General features: G+C 37.7%; 1 protein-coding gene and 1 pseudogene across 5 annotated transcripts in view; both read left to right on the plus strand.

The window, feature by feature from the left end:
• The window catches only part of ZZZ3 (zinc finger ZZ-type containing 3), a 90,556-nt gene that overhangs the window by 39,239 nt on the left and 32,721 nt on the right, over positions 1–18,596 (plus strand). For 3 of the 5 annotated variants that reach the window (XM_088128399.1, XM_088128398.1, XM_015887321.3), the window contains exons 3-8: positions 6,789–6,927; positions 8,335–8,482; positions 8,560–8,675; positions 10,082–10,156; positions 10,328–10,429; positions 13,236–13,331. In XM_088128399.1, coding sequence (XP_087984525.1) covers positions 6,789–6,927; positions 8,335–8,482; positions 8,560–8,675; positions 10,082–10,156; positions 10,328–10,429; positions 13,236–13,331 — 676 coding nt within the window. The remainder of the gene's footprint in view (positions 1–6,788; positions 6,928–8,334; positions 8,483–8,559; positions 8,676–10,081; positions 10,157–10,327; positions 10,430–13,235; positions 13,332–18,596) is intronic. The other 2 variants (XM_088128400.1, XM_015887322.3) reach the window with 1 other exon arrangement.
• Positions 14,182–17,785, plus strand: LOC148214164 (glyceraldehyde-3-phosphate dehydrogenase pseudogene; annotated as a pseudogene).

Below are 18,596 nucleotides of genomic sequence, written 5' to 3' on the forward strand. Positions count from 1 at the left end.
GAAGTATTGTCATGCATTCAATTAAGCAGATCAGTCAGTAAAACCAAGATGTTCATGATTCTAGGTTATACAAATCAACTTAGTGTTATATGTGATGTGCAAGATCATGGCTTGCTGTTTAAATTGTACTCAAGTTGCTGATACAATCACTGACCCCAAACACCTCAAATCTAGATAGTGTCTAGTTCTTTATTATACAAGCACAGGCTGCTATACTCCTAAATAATTTGAAGAAATCCCAGTATATGCATGTATGTAAATTTTTATGTATAATTAAAATAACTCTTTATTATACTGTGTTTATTTGTGGCATCATGTGTAAAATAGTGCCATTTTAGAGACCCAAACAAGGGTTTTATATGACAGTTCATGTTTACTTCCAGTTTTTCTTTTTTTAGGATAGTGTTTGTTGCATATATGTATGTAAGAGAGGAAGAAGCTGAGAGAGAACTAAGCCTAAAGGCTGAAAACATTCACTGTGATGTTGATTTTTACGTAGAATTCTAATGAAGACTTATTAAATGTAAGCCCTAACATTCTTCAAAATACCTTCCTTGCCACCTGGAAAAAAGACATTTGATTATTGGGCTTGAAATACATTTATTACTACTTTATGTGGACTGGAGATTGAGCTAAAATTACTGTCTTTGACAGGGCATTCAAATGTTGCCTGCAGTAATTATTTCAGTAGACTCTCTAGAATTAAATATTTGACTAATTTAAATGTTTGACTGATTTGATCCAGTTACAGGTTTTCATATTACTTTATAGAAATGTCATTCTAAGTACTTATACAAATGCAGTTGTAGAATTTTCTCCCCAAGGAGGCTTGTCTCGGTTGCCAACTTTTAGGAAATATTGATACATTGGAATAGTATGTTGAACTTCAAAATCTTCTTAAGTAATTTGTTTCTCATTTGTATTTTTGCTTTGTTTTTAATTGCATAGCAAAATTTTGTGGCTAACAACAAAAAAATAACATAAGAGGGCATTTTGACCAGCTTTAATTTATTTTATAAGACTATTGACTGGGGGCATCCAAAAATATTTTTTCTGCTCACACAGAATTTGAGTGAAAATAAAAATGGGGCTCTAGTGGTTTGAACTTTCATAAATGATTAAAGTCAGGATTGGTTGTTATCTTAGAAATTAGACATTGCTGTATTATTATAGTCTTTGTAGGTTGTAAAATGTTACAAAAAAGGGGGAAATGAAAAAATTCCATTTCATATTTTTGTGTTTCTAAAAGCCAAACAATGATTATTTCTTAAAACTATAATCCTAGAATGCATTTTTCTGTTATTTAATTGCCTGTATTGTGAGAAATGATTCCAGAAGTACAGTTAGTCCTCGGGTTATGACTACTCGTTCAGCAACCATTCAAAGTTACGAAAGCACTGAATGAGGGGAACTTATGACCGGTCCTCGAATTTGTAGCTGTCACAGCATCCCTGCAGTCACGTGATCACTATTTGGGCATTTGGCAGCCAGCTCGCAATTACGAAGGTTGCAGCATTGCATGGTCCCTCCATTTGCGACCTTCTCTACTGGCTCCCCACAAGCAAAGTCAATGGGGAAGCCGGCAGGAGGTCACAAGTCTCTCCTGCTCCTGCCGCTTTTTCACCTGCCCATGCTCTGTAGCACCTGCCCACAGCACTTGCCTGTGCTCCATAGCAACTGCCCATCTGCCTGTTGCTCTCACCCACTGACCTGCTTGCCTGTGACTCCCACCTTTTCCCTCATCACGGTCACATGAGGTCCTCACTTAACCCATGCGGTTCTGGGGTTACAATGGCAACTGGGACTGCTGGGATTGCTGTTGCTAAGTGATGCAGTCACACAATGTTGCGCTTTACAGCCGCATTGCTTAGCGACAAATTCTGGTTCCAGTTGCTGCCATAACCCAAGGACTACCTGTAAGCATATACATTCTGACAGATATTAACAGATATTAATAAGAGATATAGCTTTTGTTAAGAAACAGTCCATCACAATCATTTTGTTATAGGAGTCATGAGAAATTGGAAACAGGTACCAGGAAGAAGCTGCTGAATGCAGATCAAAAACAAACTTTTGGTAAAGTCAGGTTTTTTTTCTAGCATGGCTTATTTCCTCAAACCATATTACATTCAGGAGGTATTGTCTTTTTTATAGATGACAATTGTGAAAAAGCTCCAGAGGGATAGTCCACAAAAGGAAACAAATGAAAGCTACAATGTTCCTCAGCCGTATGTGAGACATGTTGAAGCAATATGAACAAGTATTCATTCTGGGAGATTACTCAGAGTTACTTTTATTAAAATAAAAACTTGAGGTTCAGATTTTGACTTCAGCTTTTAAAAACTGTGCTGTAAAATCTCATGCAGGTAGTCCTCACTTAACAATGGTAAGTGGGACTGGAATTTCTGTCGCTAAGAGATGCAATCATAAAGCACAGTGTCACATGACTGCACTGCTTAGAGGCAGCAGTTCCAGAAGTCCCTGGTTACCGTTGTTAAGCGAGGACCTCACATGACTGTGAGATTCTTTGCTTTCCAAGGACTGGATGCAACACAACGTAGCATAGCTGTACACAATGCTTTATTGTGGCATGCACCTTCCCCAACAACAGACTATTGCTCTGGGTTAACTCCACCCTCCTAGGCCTTGCAAGCTGATGTAGCCAGGTAAATACGTCTTTAACATTCAGTCCTTAAAGCAAAGTCTCAGAGTCCGTAAAGTGGCATACAACCTTTGCCTTTCTACAAAAGTTCTTGCACTGATTGGGATGAGGTGCTGCCTTAGTGTGGTTGCTCCTTTTCTGGTTGCTGCCAAGCTCCAGGCCACGTTCCAGGCAGGAATCTCACCAGGATATGTGCTTACCATAGCTTGTGGTCCTGGCAGTTGGCTGGCAGTTATAGCTGTACGTCTCCAAATGTCACCTCCCGCTTCCCCATGTGCTTGTCATTTTCTTATCTCCTTTTCTCCTACACCCCCCACCCCCATCTAAGCATTTGCTTTTCTAAGCCAAGGGCGTGGGTGGAGTGAGGCTGCCTCTGGACATCGGCATGTTCCCCAAAACTCCAGTGTGTGGCTCAATTAGCCAAGCAGCTGGAACATTGGCGTGGTTGCTTGTAAATAAACTGTGAGTGAATGAATTAGCCCATTTCTTAAGTTTCTGGGGCCGTAAACTTTTACAGCCCTTTGAGAAAAAGCATGAGCTGTGCTGAGCCTTGGGGAAGTGGGGTGGGAAGTGGTTTTGCCTGGCTGCAGCTGCTTTTCCCAAGCACAGATAGCAATCCCAGGTTTACTTCCTCACAGTGACTGCAACTTCTGACTTCCTGCGGCTTCCTCATTGACTTTGCTTGCGGGAAGCTGGCAGGGAAGGTCGCAAATTGCAATCACATGACTGCGAGAAACTGCAACAGTTGGAAATACACACCGGTTGTCAGATGCCCTGATCATGATCACGTGACTGCTGGGGTGCTGCGATGGCTGGAACTTTGAGGATCGGTCATAAGTACCATTCATTCAGTGCCATTGCAAGTTTGAACGGTTGCTGAACAAGTGGTTGTTTACCGAGGATCACCTGTATTTCATATATGCATGTGCTCACTATTACATTTTTCTGGATCATAGCAATCTCTCCTTTAGGAACATATATCAATATTTATATACAGTTTCTCTAATGAAGTTTATAATATTTCAGTAATTAATATACAGATATATGTGTTATATAGTATTTAATACATGACAACTATACTTAATATATAGAAATATTTTTCATGGATGTGTATTCATGTTCTAAAGCAATTAATTTAAAAATTAATCTACATATTAAAATGCTGCTAAAATTAGAATTATTCTACAATCAGTGCAAAGATCTGATTATCTCAGATAAAAGTTAAGGAGAGAGATTATAGGAGTATATTTAGAAGTATATAGCAGTTTTAGAGTTTTGCTCTTTAATACTGATAGCCACTACTTTAAATAGATTACAGAGACAGATTATTTGCTCTTAAAGCCTCTTTTTCTCAAAATTATCACTTTGAGATCTGTGGTAGAGTGCTCTGGAAATTTGAAATGCTCTGATATTACTTTGACATTGTTTGAGTCCGAATGTCAAACTTATGTTCCTTAATTCTTTTATGCAAAGAGCATGACTGAATGAGGAATTACAGGACTGCCAATATTTACTTGTTTTCCTTATAAGAAAGAATATACAAGTTTAAGCAATAAAACATTAAATTCACACTGAATATTATACTCAGAGAAAACTGGTACGTTTTCCCATTGGATCATTTTTCTGTATTTGGTGGCAATGTTGTACTTATACAGTGAAAACATTTTAACAGCTGAATTTCCTTTCCAACATGTTATTTAAAAAAAAATTAAATATTACTAAAGCTTACATTCTCACAAAGTATACCAAACTAGCTTTGTACATTATAACTGCTACAGGGATACTCTGTACTTCCTACTGAAAAGTATGCACATTTCCTTCTGTAGAAGAATGGCTAATTAATCTTGGGAGTACATCTCAATGTCTAAAATAACTTATTTCAAAAATAAATCTGACAAATAATTTAATCGTAATTGGAAACCATTTTTGGATTTTAACTCTGTATGCATATTTGTACCACATCCAAAATTTGGGTTGCTCTTATAAAGCCTTCAATTGCTCAAGTAGAAATTACTGTTATTCTTAATCTCATTTTATGATTTATGCTGCACTGATTATTGCTTTTGATATTCATATATAATTTGGATTTTAAAAATGATTTGTAGTTTTTAAAATGAGATGATATATTTAGTTATTTAAAACTGATCAATAAAATACTGAAAATGTTAACCTCATTTTATGATGCTTGTAAATTCCCAATTTATCCAGTTTGCTTTATTTTTCCTTTTATTTCTCTCTCTCTTCTGGGTTCTATGCCTTTTTTATTTTTTATTTTTTTAATGCTTAATAAAAATATTATATAAAAAGAATTTAGGAAGAAGCTAATTAGAGATAAACTTCAATTGATATTATGATGAGTTGCCCATATGTTTTTAGCTGCAAAAAAAGTAATACACTTATATTTAAAGTTACTGCAGGAAGACTGAGAGACTTCAGAAATTTCTATTATTTTCTGCATGTGCTAATAGCCTGAGACAGAAGAAGAATGGCAGATAAAGAGAGTACAAGTTGAGTGAAAAAGAAATAATATTACTGTCAGTTTGAATCTTAGGTAACTATAAAACAAATGTGGCTTTCTCTGAGTGTAGGTCTCCTTAGCTTTGTACATGTTTAGGTTAGGTGGCAGATGTGTCAGTGTAATCCACCAATTAGATTTTTAAAAAGAGATCAATCTGTATGAATTTTTTAACTTCTCTTTTCCCCACCTTTTGGCTAGGGACATGAACTTAAGAAAGAATAACCTTTTCTTAATATAGCTAAGTGTACTATGAGTATTTATGTAGGCAAAAGCAGCATGTTGACATTAGGATTAAAGGAAAAAACTGTTAGATATAGTTAGGAAAGAACCTTTGATGGGAATGTAATTTCCCAAATGGGAATGTAATTTCTTATTTAAAAACAAAAGAGATGAGAAATTGACAGCTTCTTATGTAAAAGGGTATATCAGTCTGAATTGTAATATTGTGCAAATATCCCTGTATCATTTGTGGTGGTGGTGGTGATGATGACGACGACGATGATGATGATGATACTAATAATGAAGTTTCAAGATCCAATCAAGTAGCTTACAGGTAGTCCTCGACTTAGGACCATTCATTTAACGACCGAAGTTACAATGGCGCTGAAAAAAGTGACTTACAGCTGGTCCTTGGACGTACAACTGTGGTAGCATCCCCATGGTCACGTGATAAAAATTTGGGCTCTTGGCAACCAGCATGTATTTACGACAGTCACAGCATTCCAGGGTCACATGATTGCCATTTATGACCTTCCCAGGGGACTTCCAACAAGCAAAGTTAATGGGGGAAGCCGGATTCACTTAATGACCACATTGATTCATTTAACGGCTGCGGCAAAAAATCGGGTGCAACTCACTTAATGACTATCATTTAGTGACAGAAGTTCTGGTCCCAATTGTGGTTGTAAGTCGAGGACTACTTGTATAGGAAGAGGACCGAGCATTCTGCCCACACCTCTGGGCAAATTCACAGCTTCCTGGGGCCTTGTTATTTAAAATAGTATAGGTATCTGAGTGTAATGTAGTTTAATCCTCCCCCAACTTGGTCCTCTCTAGTTTTTTGTGAATTACAATGTTCACCCTCCTCTTTTATATTGGAGTTATAATCCAAACCTTCAGAGATTATATGTGTGTTTCTTACTTGAAGCATTTTTAGAAGGCATGTAATGAAGTTACCAGTATCTTCTTAAGCAGTATTTACAAATACATGGTTGCTCTTTACCTTTATCTAGATAACAGACTGATATTGGTTCAGTATGTTGCAGTCGTTGGTTGGTGGTTTTTTATTTTTTTTGGTAGGTAGCTAGAAACCTAATCTGTACTAAGAAAAAGGCTACCATTTTGTGGCTTATGCAGCATCTAGTTTCTTATATTTGCAACATGTGTTTTATTGTTAGTTTTCTGAAAAGTTGCTTGCACTACTATAATTGAATATTCAAGGAATTTCTAACTTTAAAAAAATACTTATAATATACATGGTTCTGTTAATTTTTTTGTTTGATTTTCAGATAAGTGCTGGGTATTAAGGTTTTGTTTTTGTTTTTGTTTTTACTTTGGTTTGCTTGTGAATAGAAATCTGTAGTGAGTTGTTTCCCTTTATCTCTGTAGTTATCAGAGACTGTTACAAACGATTGCAGTACTCGAGGCTCAGCGTACTCAAGCAGTTCAAGATCTTGAGAGTTTAGGCAGACACCAGAGAGAAGCACTGAAAGATCCCATTGGATTTGTGGAAAGTCTCCAGAAGAAGGTATTGCAGTGGGAATTCTCTCATAAGAGATGTTTGATAACTGATACTTCATCTCCTGCAGTCAGTGAGAGTAGATTGTAGAAATAGGAGAATAGGTGGTCTCTGCAGAGGACCCTGGCTTCTTGAGTCTGTTATTCTAAAATCATTTCTTCAAAGTTGTGTTTATTTTTAAAAAATGCATTAGTCCTTTATTTATGAAATCTGATGAATAATGGTGGCACCAATTTCTTTCTCCCCTTAATCTGTCTTTGTTCCAGTTTTCCACATGGGATTGCTTCACCTGGCATGACCTAGCTTAATTATGCTCTTGAATAACCAGGAATTAGAATGGCTTTCAAAATAACCCTAGTCTTAATTTGACAATCAGATTCATTTGTTAGTAGGAACTGAATCTGAAGCAAGCCAATTCTCTAGACTCGATACTATTTTTTTCTCCAAATGGCATCTTCAGTCATCACTGGTGTCCTTTACCCTGGCATGTACATGTGTTTAAATTAGAATGCTTGAACACAGTGGTCCCCCTCATACATTCAACATCTGTAAAGCAGTATGGCAGACAATTAGTGTAAGTGCATGTCTGCGTTCTTCTGCAGGTAGCTTTTAGTAGAATCAATCATAGATTATATGATCACGTGCAGTTTGTGCAGTATATGGGGGAAGAGGGTGCATACCTCATTAAATGTGGTCAGGTATTCTTACAAACAATTTTCATATTGAAAATTACCTTCAGATAAAGGATATGTCATGTTTTTACCAGTATTCTACCAGCTTGCTGTAGGATCACTGCAACCTAAATGTTTGTACTGGATCTTTATAACTAATGTTACTTGTAATTGAGGGTCAGCTTATTCAAAGTTTTTCAGAGTAAATTTGGGAATTGCATCACTGAGAAATAGCAGCTAAATATGCCATTTGTTAATTTTCTCTTCAGATTATTGATCTTTTTATGGAATGTATTTTATTCTTAAATTACAATAATAAAGTGAATGTACTTGGAAGGGATGTGGTATCCGTATATATTTTGAATATTGTTTAGGTTTTTTTGTTTCTATTTCTTCATCTCCTTGTAGCCTCTCTTGGATATATTTGTTCAGAAACTTAAGTGAACAAATAAAGTACTTAAATGGTAAAAAGACAAGTGGAGATGAAATTGTGAAAATCTGGCTATAACAATTTTAAATACTATCTCTAATGAGCCATCATTTTCTGTTTCTTACATTTTTTTATATGCTATGCTTTTTATTATTCTTGGAAGAATTCCTTAAATGTGTGGCAGTATAGTAATATAGAGCTTGAGACCTGGCATTGCCTATTCTTGTAACATAGGTCCAGGTTTATGTAACTATATCATATTATTTGAGGTATTTTCTCTCTGTACATTTTTCATCTTTCTTTTTTTTCTTTCAGGTTGATGTAGGGCTTCCATTTCCACAAAGAGTTGTCAAGCTGCCAGAGATATCCTGGGACCAATATACTACAAGCCTTGGAAATTTTGAAAGAGAATTCAAAAACCGAAAGCGTAATAGTAGACGAGCCAAGCTTATTTTTGATAAAGGTAAGTATGAAATGAATAGGCTTTGTGCCAAACAAAAAGGTCAAATGCACTGTATTAATTACTTTTTATTTTTGTAGGTTTACCTACACGACCAAAAAGCCCTTTGGATCCCAGAAAGGATGGAGAGGCTACTTCATACTCTGTTTTGCCTTTTAGTGATTGCCCAGAAGCTTCAACAAACAACCGTCCACAAGTAAATATGATCAAAAACAAGACAAAGCCCATATTTTCCAAAGCAACTCTTTGAAAAATGTAGATAATTCATTTGGAAGAGTTGTATCCTTTGCCTTTTGATCAAATTATTCTTTAACTTCTTATAGTAGAATGCAATAATGCCTTATTATTTACATATCAAAGCCACAGAATCCACTACCCTTTAGGTCAGTAGCTGATGTTTGGGTCAGTATATGCTTTTAGCTCTGCATAGTCTTTAGTTTTGCTAGGAGTGAATTAAGTCTCTGCAACGCTGCTACTCTTCCTTTTTTGGTCAATAGATGAAGCCAGGTTGGTCATCCACTGCTTGAAAGGCAAGGAGTGCAACTTTCCAGCAATTTACCATTCCCTGCTCAACAGCCCAGACCAGAAAGTATCCTCCTTCAGAATGTAGTGTTTTGGTTACAGAATCAGAATAGGGCTAGAGAATCCCAAATTTAGTCACCTTTCCAGTCATCACTCAGCTATGAAGGTCATGGGGTAACTTGGCTCTGTAGTAGTGAATGAGGACTAAAGGCTTTAAAAATCTCTCCATATCAGAAAGGGAGGAGAAAAGGGATTTTATGGGGAAAAAACAGCTGGCATTTGGCTGTTACAAGTTGTTTATGGGGGATCATTAGTAGTGGATGATGAAGGGAAAAGGGTTGCTAGTTCAGCTCCAGTGAAAAGGAAAGGTTTTAAACCAGAAGTTCCCAGTGAGAGAATGAGGTATATAAGAAGAGTCCTCTAGAAAGGAGAAGTGATTAGGTAGTCACATAAAGTTACTATTTTTGATTATGCATGTTCAGGTTTTTCTCTTTAATTCATATATGATCATTGATCAATCTGCTCAAGAACCATGCGTAAGTCATTTGTTTTGCCCACATAATTAGAAATCTTGAAGGAAATAGTAAAAAGTGGAGGGTTTTAGTTGATATTAGAAGGATAAACCCAAACACATTAAAAATGGGGGGGGGGAGCAGCCTACTCAAGAAGAAAGAGACTGTTGTACAGTATAAGCACTCTTTGAGTATTTTGTTTGCTCCTTGGCTGAGAAAATGACTGGGAGTATCAAGATGCCAAGAGGAAAGGGTAGGGGGCAGGGGTGAGCTGAAGAGAGATCCATCCCACTTCAGGTTCATTTGTCAAGTGTTAGTTGAAATCTCTTAGAAAAAAACAAGATATAAATATGAGATATAACTTGAAATATCCAGTCCTAGGATGACACAAATATCTTTTAGTAGCTATCAACAAAATGTTCAGTATAATACAGTAGGTGATTATTTTGTTTGTTTATAGAGAGATAAAGTAAATGCAGTAACCATATGACATTTAACCTTTTTTATTTGATTGAAATTCAGTTATGCATATTATCTAATTCTCATCTTGTTATATATCGTATTTAAGCAGATGATAAGGGGACGACTTTGTGATGAGACCAAACCTGAAACTTTTAATCAGCTGTGGACAGTAGAAGAACAGGTAATGCAACAACCATGACTTTAAAGTGATATTATCCGATAATATCAATCTTGTTTTTCTATTCTATCTTCATTCTTCTTTCCCCTCTCCCAACTTTCCATTAAAAATGACTAGAGATCTCTTTTGTGAAAATCAAATTGTATTGACAACTTTCATTGTTCATCATTTCAGAAAAAACTTGAACAATTACTTTTGAAGTATCCTCCAGAGGAAGTAGAATCTCGGCGATGGCAAAAAATTGCTGATGAATTGGGAAATAGAACTGCAAAGCAGGTAATGAGGAGCTGCATTACTGTTAGTTTTTAGACAATCAATAGGTAGTTTCTGTTTCTTGATAAAACAGGTGTTGGAAGGGAAGATTCTATATGAAGTATAGGTAGTTGTTATTGCATCCATATTGTGCCTACTGATTGCCACAAAAGTTTTTTGCTTTTAAAAAAAGGTTTGCTTAATTAGTTACGCAAAATTAGTTACGCATTAGTTATGCTATATCTTCAGATGTAGAACTATTTTAAGCTCTTTTTTCATTTAAGTCAAGCAGTGTGTGTGTGTGTGTGTGTACGTGGGTATTTAATTTTTAATTTTATGACTGATAAGTGACGGGAAGGAGGGAATCCACAGGTAGTCCTTGCTTAATGATCATTCATTCAGTGACTGTTCGAAGTTACGACGGTGCTGAACAAATGGTAGTTCCAACCAGTCCTTGAAGTTACAGCTGTTGCAGCGCCCCCACAATCACGTGATCAAAATTTGGGAGCTTGTAGCCCACCCACGTTTACAAGAACTTTGTGAAGGTCCAGCAGCTGCCTCGGCCAGGCTCATCTCTTCACCAGTAGGAGGAAGAAGATGGCGAAGATCAGCTGGGGGCAGTGGGGGGCAGCAGGGGTAGGTGACAGCGGCGGAGTGCAGGGCAACCAAAAGGACAGAGATGGGGGGAGATAAGTGGGGGGAGGTGAAGTGGAGGTGAGCATGGCAGGGCAGGAGAAGCGTGAAGTACTGGCCTAACAATGGTGTGGTCCTGGCCTAACAACTGCAACAGAGACTACTGGAACTTTACAGAGTATTATTGAACTTTATGACAAAGCTGCAGGTTGATTGGAAAGTTGAGAAATGTTCCAGAAGAAGGCATTGGCAAACTTCTGTATTGCTGCCAAAAAACCCCTCCATTGATATGTCTCTGAAATCCCCAGGAGTAGAGATTGACCTGAGAGAGACTTTACCATGGTAATCAACATATTTTGAAATGTGTGATCTATCTCAGCACCTAAGTAATATTAGACAAACATTAGCAACCTTTTTCATATGAACATCATGAAGTCTTAAAAAGTATATTCTTGTATGCATTATATGAATATTGTAAACGTGTCACTTAGATTGTCTGTCTGTCTGTCTGTCTATCTAATGTTTTTGACTTATTTGTTTAATTGGGTTCTCTTTATCTAGTTTTAGGACTTGTGTAGAGAACAGATCACATTTTAGGTCATATTTATGCAGAAATACTGAAAATTCAAAAGGGTTCCCAAACTTTTAAGCACCACTGTATATGGCCTCCCAAACAAACGTCGTGATTCCAGACAGTGTACAATTTAAAAAAAAAAAAAAAAAAGCAAATACAATTAAAATCGAATAGGTACCTTTTCAGATGGAATGTTCCACTAATTCCAGCCCCAATGCTTGAGAAAAAAGCTACATTTTTGCTGCCTTTCTGAAGGCCAACAGGGTTGGGGCCAGCTGTATGTCCAGGTATGGAGTGGGAATCATTGTAGAGGGCAGGTGCCACAATGGAAAGGCGTGCCTCCTGGGTCTCATCAGGAGGCATACTTCAGAGAAGTGTGCCTGCCCTGTTAGAATGTGTGGGATGGGCAGATATCACTGGGAGAAAGCAGTTCTGCAAATAACAGTCTGGTGCCATGTAGGGCTTTATAGGTGGTATATAGCACCTTGAATTGTACCTACAAGCTTATAGGAAGCTAGTTTACCTTGCTAAGTAGCAGTGTTGCATGAACATACCTAGGTATGCCCATAACTACCCAAGCTGCTGTGTTTTGGCCCATTTGTACCCTCCATATGGCCAAGAGCAGCCCCATGTAGAGCATATTGCAGTAGTCTAGCTGGGAAGTGGCTAGGGCATGGATGACAGCAAGCAGGGCCTCCTGATGCAGGTATAAGCAAGATTTGCACACAAGATGAATTTGTGCAAAAATCTTCCTGCCACAGCTGCCACCTGCTCTTCAAGCAGGAGCTATGAGTCCAGGAGGACCCTCAATTTGTCATTAAGTCTGACCAGGGGAATTCAACCCTGTCCAGAAGCAAAGATAGAAAATTTCCAGTTCTGGGATCCAGAGGACCCAAAATCCAAAGCCACTCAATCTTGGCAGGGTTCTTCCCCATCCTGATCTCCACAACCTGCAGACACTGAGACAGAACCTTGAAAGCCTCGCTTGCTCGACTAAGGGACAAAGATGTATGGTTGAATATCATCAGCACGCTGATGACACCACACCTCAAGCTAAGAAATGACCTCCTCCAGTGGCCTCATTAAATATTAAAAAGAAAAATTAATCAGTGAAATAAGGATGTATATTTCAAAAGATGACAAATGCCCAATCTATATCAGAAGACACTCCTTCATGAGGGACAGTTTCTGTAACATATGCCATCCTGCTGCCAACTAGGCTCCCTTGCTGAGGTAATGCTGGAGAATTCAGAACATTTTGAGATGTGACTAGATGGGAAGTAGCACAGAAATATATTAAATAAATAAACTGTTTTTAGTTCAGATCAGACTCTAAATATGTGAAAACCATTTTTCTAAATACACCAGAAAAAGTGCTATATGTGGATTGAAAACTCAGGAAACTTCTAATGAAGTTGGTCCTGATGAGAGCTTTGAAGATGAGAATGAAGAGCCCTTATGAGTGGAGATGAGTACATTGCTCTTCTCCTTTCGTAATATAGAACACAGCATGGTAGGAGGAATCACTCATATTTATTTTTCTTAATTAACACCTAGATTACATAACTAGTGTTTAAGAATTATGTCCATACATATTTTCTAATTGTTTTTTTCTCTATTTAGGTTGCCAGCAGAGTGCAGAAGTATTTCATAAAGCTGACTAAAGCTGGTATTCCAGTTCCAGGCAGAACACCAAACTTGTATTTATACTCTAAAAAGGTAAATCGCAAGGCTTTGCATTTATTTCTGAGATTTGCTGTCCTTCAGTCCATAATAAGAGCCATTGTTCATGAAACCATCCTGTAATGGCAAACAGCAACAACAAAAATCCATTTTTTTCAGTGACAGCTAATGTGATAATTGGGTTTTCAAAGAAAAATTAAAATTTGGGCCCCAAATCAAATATGAGAAGGAGAATGCTCTAAATCTGAGTTGAAGTAGATTGTTTCTCAAATTATTGTTGGGTCCAACTGGATTTGAACAGAACTTTGTGAAATCAAAGACCCCAGTCTCCGTGCAGAAAATTCTATTTGAGTTTAAGTAGAATTGACATGATCATTCAATATGGTATGTTTAGGAACTAAGGGCTGATCTTCTTACATATGAATAAAGATTGTTAAATGTGAACACTTATGCAAAACTACACTTGACTTTAATTTAGAGATATACTCCATATTCACATTCTTTTGCCAGTCCATATTCTCTTAACCAATCATAATTTCAGATGTTTTCTATCATTGCCCTTTCCATTGTTTAGATTCAGGGCTTCTTAAATGAGAGCCATATTTTCTTGTACTATGGTTAGTCTATTCTTAAGTGAATAGATCATGGGTGCACAACCTGTTTTTCTTCATTGTGGTCTTTCAGAATTGCACATATGGATACTTGAACCTGCATAAGATCCTTGTTCAGAACTCTCTAGAACTAAAAGTTTTTGGCAGGAGCCCTACTCCATCCCTCTATATTGACAGAACCCCCAACCAAGTTACTTTTTAATAGCCTTTTTTTTCCCAGTGTCTTAGCCTCCTTCCTAGAAATGTTTTCCTGAAATAAGAACCTCTTGTGATTTTATCACAAGAACTGAAGGTACACTTTTGAAAGTGCCAACACTCCAACAACAGCAGCAAACTGCCATCTGATGACTTTTTCTATGCCTAATTTTTTTGGATGAAGGTCAGATTGTCAATCTCTCCCCCCACCCCCCATTTCCTGAATTTTAATGAACAGGCTAGGAGAAATTGGTCATGCTGCCTAAGAGTATTACTTTGGGAGAACCCCCTTTATGTCCTCAGTGTTTGCCACTTGAGCAACTAAATAGTTGCTTAGACTGTTAAATTGAAGTTTCTCAGCATGAACCTTCTGTTTAAAGAACATCCAAGGGCTTAGTAGGAAAACAACTCATCCACAGATCAAGAGAAGCCACCTAAGTTACCATCCAAACTGCTACAAGCTTCCCAAGTTGCAAAACAAAATAATACTGCTCCACATGATTAATGTGGAGCAAAAAGAATGGAAACAGACTTTGCCTTCCAGCAAAACCCCTGGCTCCAGTCCTCCAGCCTGAATTAGAAAGCTTGATGCAAGCCTGAGGATTTTCTCTTTGTTTTATGTGAACACTGATGGACACTCTGCAAAGGTTCAGGTTATACCACTGGTGCTACCACATGGAAGATATTGGAGCCAAAAGCGGGTGGATTCTGGAGCTTTCCTTCTAGGTCTTTTCTCCCTCCCCTGGATTCAAGACAGGTCTGTTCCTTTTAGAGGGAGTGCATTATTTTCTCTTAAAAAGGACAATTAAGTCATAATGGGAGCAGAAGTGTATTTTTCTCAAATCCGTATCTACTCCAGTAGATCCAGGACTAGAGTCCATCGATTTGAAAGATGCAGACTTCCATATTTCTCTTGCCCCTGTTCACACCTAGCAAAAACAATTTCTTTTGCTCAGTAGGTCTTATGATTTCCAATTTTATGTTTTATCTTTAGCTCTTTACAAAATGCAGTCTTTAGAAAATTCATGGTGCTCAGCTTATTTTTTCATGCAGAGTATCATGGTGTTCTCCTTCCTAGATGATTGGCTCCTACTTATAATATAGAAACAAATCAGTTTGGCTTTCTTTTCCAGAGATTCCAAATCAGTCACATCTCACAGGCAAGTGGTGTTTCTATCTGTTTCATTCTATGCCTATTGAATGACTACCACCACTGTAGTTACTTCCTTAGTAGCCTACAAAGGTGGATCCATCAAACCTTATTTCCATAGACAGTTTCCTTTCACTCTTTCTCCCTCACGACCTCCTCGCTGCACTGCGGAGCTAAGTAAGGTCAGGATCCCTTGGGAACCTTTTTCCAGAGGCAAAGATGGTGAAAATTTGTATCAATTGATTTGGCCATATTGGCTGTCTCGTGATAAGGTCTACATTGTGGCTATCAATGACCCATTCATTGATCTGAACTACATGGTGTATGTTTTTAAATGTGACTCCGCTCATCGCCATTTCCATGAAACTGTCAAAGCTGAGAAAGGAAAACATGCGATCGCTGTTTTCCAAGAGCGTGATCCTGCAGCGGTCAAGTGGGGTGAGGCCGGTGCAGAATATGTTGTGGAATCAACTGGTGTATTCACCACCACAGAGAAAGCTAGTGCTCACTTGAAGGATCATGGTAAATGTGTTCTAATATCTGCCCCATCAGCTGATGCTCCCATGTTTGTGATGGGTGTCAATCATGAGAAATATGACAAGTCTTTGAAAGTCGTCAGCAGTGCTTCTTGTACTACAAACTGCCTGGCACCACTGGCCAAGGTCATCCATGACAACTGTGGCATTGTGGAAGATCTTATGAGCACAATTCATGCCATCACAGCCACACAGAAAACTCTGGGTGGCCCCTCTGGGAAGATGTGGAGAGATGGGAGAGCAGCTGCTCAGAATATCATCCTAGCATCTCTAGGTGCAGTCAAGGCTGTGGGCAAAGTCATTCCTGAGCTGAATGGAAAGCTCACAGGGATGGCTTTCTGTGTCCCAACTCCAAATGTTTCTGTTGTGAACTTAACATGCTGCTTAGAGAAACCATCCAAGTATGATGATATTAAGAAAGTTGTGAAGGTAGCTGCTGATGGTCCAATTAAGGGTATTCTGGGATACACAGAGGACCAGGTGGTCTCCTGTGACTTCATTAGTGATTCCCACTTACATCTTTTATGCAGCTGCTGGCATTGCTCTCAGTGATCCTTTTGTCAAGCTGGTCTCCTGGTATGACAGTGAATATGGATACAATAATCGTGTGGCAGACTTGTTGGTTCATATGGTGTCTAATGCATCTAAGGAGTAAAGACTACCGTTTTCTTTTTCTTACAACTTACCTTTATATTTTGCAGTTAGAAACACTTTGTTCCATCTGCCTCTGAGGAAGTAGAGAGGCTAAATGTTTCAGTAACACCTTCCCTCTTAATAAAGTCATCACTGTTATTATCTTTCTCCTCACTGTCATACTTTAAGATTCAAAGTCAGTTTGGAGCTCTTTTCACCACTGAATGGACAGGAGGAATATTTGGAACAATACACTGCTGTACTCCAACATGACTTGACTAATTAACATTGTTCAGTATCATCAGAGGCAGTTCCATCTGCACTGTAGCTACATCTGCTGCTCCCTTCAGACACATTCTGCTATCTCAGTTTTTTAGAACAGTTACATGGGCACTACCATCAATGTTTATAAAGTACTACTGACTAGATGTTTGATCTTGTGTGGAGGCTGTCTTTGGCAGAATGGTGGCTTCCTGATCACCTGTGCCTACTTCTATGTAGTATTACTCAGCCATATGTGTGATCCATAGATACCATGATGAAGAAGAAAAGGTTATTTACCTGTAATTGGTGTCCTTTAAAGGTTCATCTGTGAATTTTCACAGCTTCTTTAGTTGCAGTAAAAAACACTCATTTGTGTGAGTTCTCAAATAACCATTTGAAGAATCAGGTATAGAAATAACCAATTATTTCCCAAAGATTTTTGTGTTTTTTTTCCCGAAGTAAGTCAGAAATGTTGTTTAGAAAGGAATAATTACATTATTTAACTATAAATCAAATGTTTGCCTTATCCCAACCGCTCCTAGTCCTGTTATATATCTGGAAAGGCATGCAAATTTAACTGATTTCATTCTCAGGATGATCTACTCTGTGGAATCATTAAAAGAGATATTGGGTCTATCTCAGTGTCAGACCAACACTTAATATAAAGCAGCATTGTTTTATTATTACTAGATACATATAAAATTAATAAAGTATTAGGTAAAATAAATGCAGTATTAACGTTACCTGGAGGATTGATTAAAGTCATAATTGTTGTCATGTCCCTATCCTTACATACACTCATGCACCTGAAATTGGTTTAGGGGAACCAAAGTTCAAAAGCATAAATACTCTTCCCATCCTGCTTCTTCAGTCAGACTTTCACTTCCATACTGTAACTTGAACAATTCTGATCTTTGTACATATAGATGTATCACTGCATTTGAATATCTTTTCCAAGGCCTTCGTAGCTGCTAGTGCTAGTCTGCAGCATATTTCTTGACTGCTTGTTCCTTTATTGTTGATGGTTGATCCTAAAAGGCAGAAGCTGTCTACCACTTTGATCTCTTCATTGTCAATTCTAAGGCTGATTGTTCTACTTGTTGTCATTAGTTGGGACTAAAATTACAGTAAATATAAAGAGGACCAATTTTTTCACTGTGCTTCTTGACAGGATAATGTCATCAGCATAGCACAGGTGACTGATGTTTCTTCTTGCAATTTCAAAACCACGCTGACCTTAAGCTTCCCTTAAGATATATTAAGCATATAGGTTGAATAAATAAGGGGAGAGTATACAGACTTGCCTCACTCCTTTGTCAACCTGGAGCCAGTTTGTTTCACCATGTTCTGTCCATTCTGTACTTCTTGATCTGTATATAAGTTGCTCAAGAGGACAGTGAAATGTTCTGGAATTCCCATTTTTCTAAGCACATTCCACAGCTTAACATGATTGACACAATAACTTCTTTGGTATCCTTTGGCTTTCTCAGTTATCCAGTGTGTATCAACAATAATGTCTCATGTTTGTTGGTCTTTTCTAAAGTCAGCTTGAACATCTGGCACCTCTTTCTCCTTGTAGGGCTCTAATCTGTATCGGAAGATCCTATTATTTTGCTAGCATGTGAATTTTGAACATACATAGTAATAATGGAGTTATGTTCTGCCTTAGTGAAATAAAGTCAATTTTGTCTGTTTCTTTAAAATTTTAAGTACAAAATGTTTCGGTAAAGTTGACAGTTTAATATGGAAAATGTCATTATGAAAGCTGGCTGGCAGAAATGTACAAATTACAAGTTGGGAACAACTGATGCTAAATATGCTATTTTGGAAAAATGACTAATTGAACAATTTATTTTCCAAAATATTTGTGATTAGCTGAGAATAATAATGGTATAACAGACTTTAAACAGAT

Source organism: Python bivittatus, unplaced genomic scaffold (assembly GCF_059951505.1).
Source record: "Python bivittatus isolate LINGU-HERP-01145 unplaced genomic scaffold, Pbiv_v1 ctg000700_np1212, whole genome shotgun sequence".
In the NCBI taxonomy this organism is placed as follows: Eukaryota; Metazoa; Chordata; class Lepidosauria; order Squamata; family Pythonidae; genus Python; species Python bivittatus.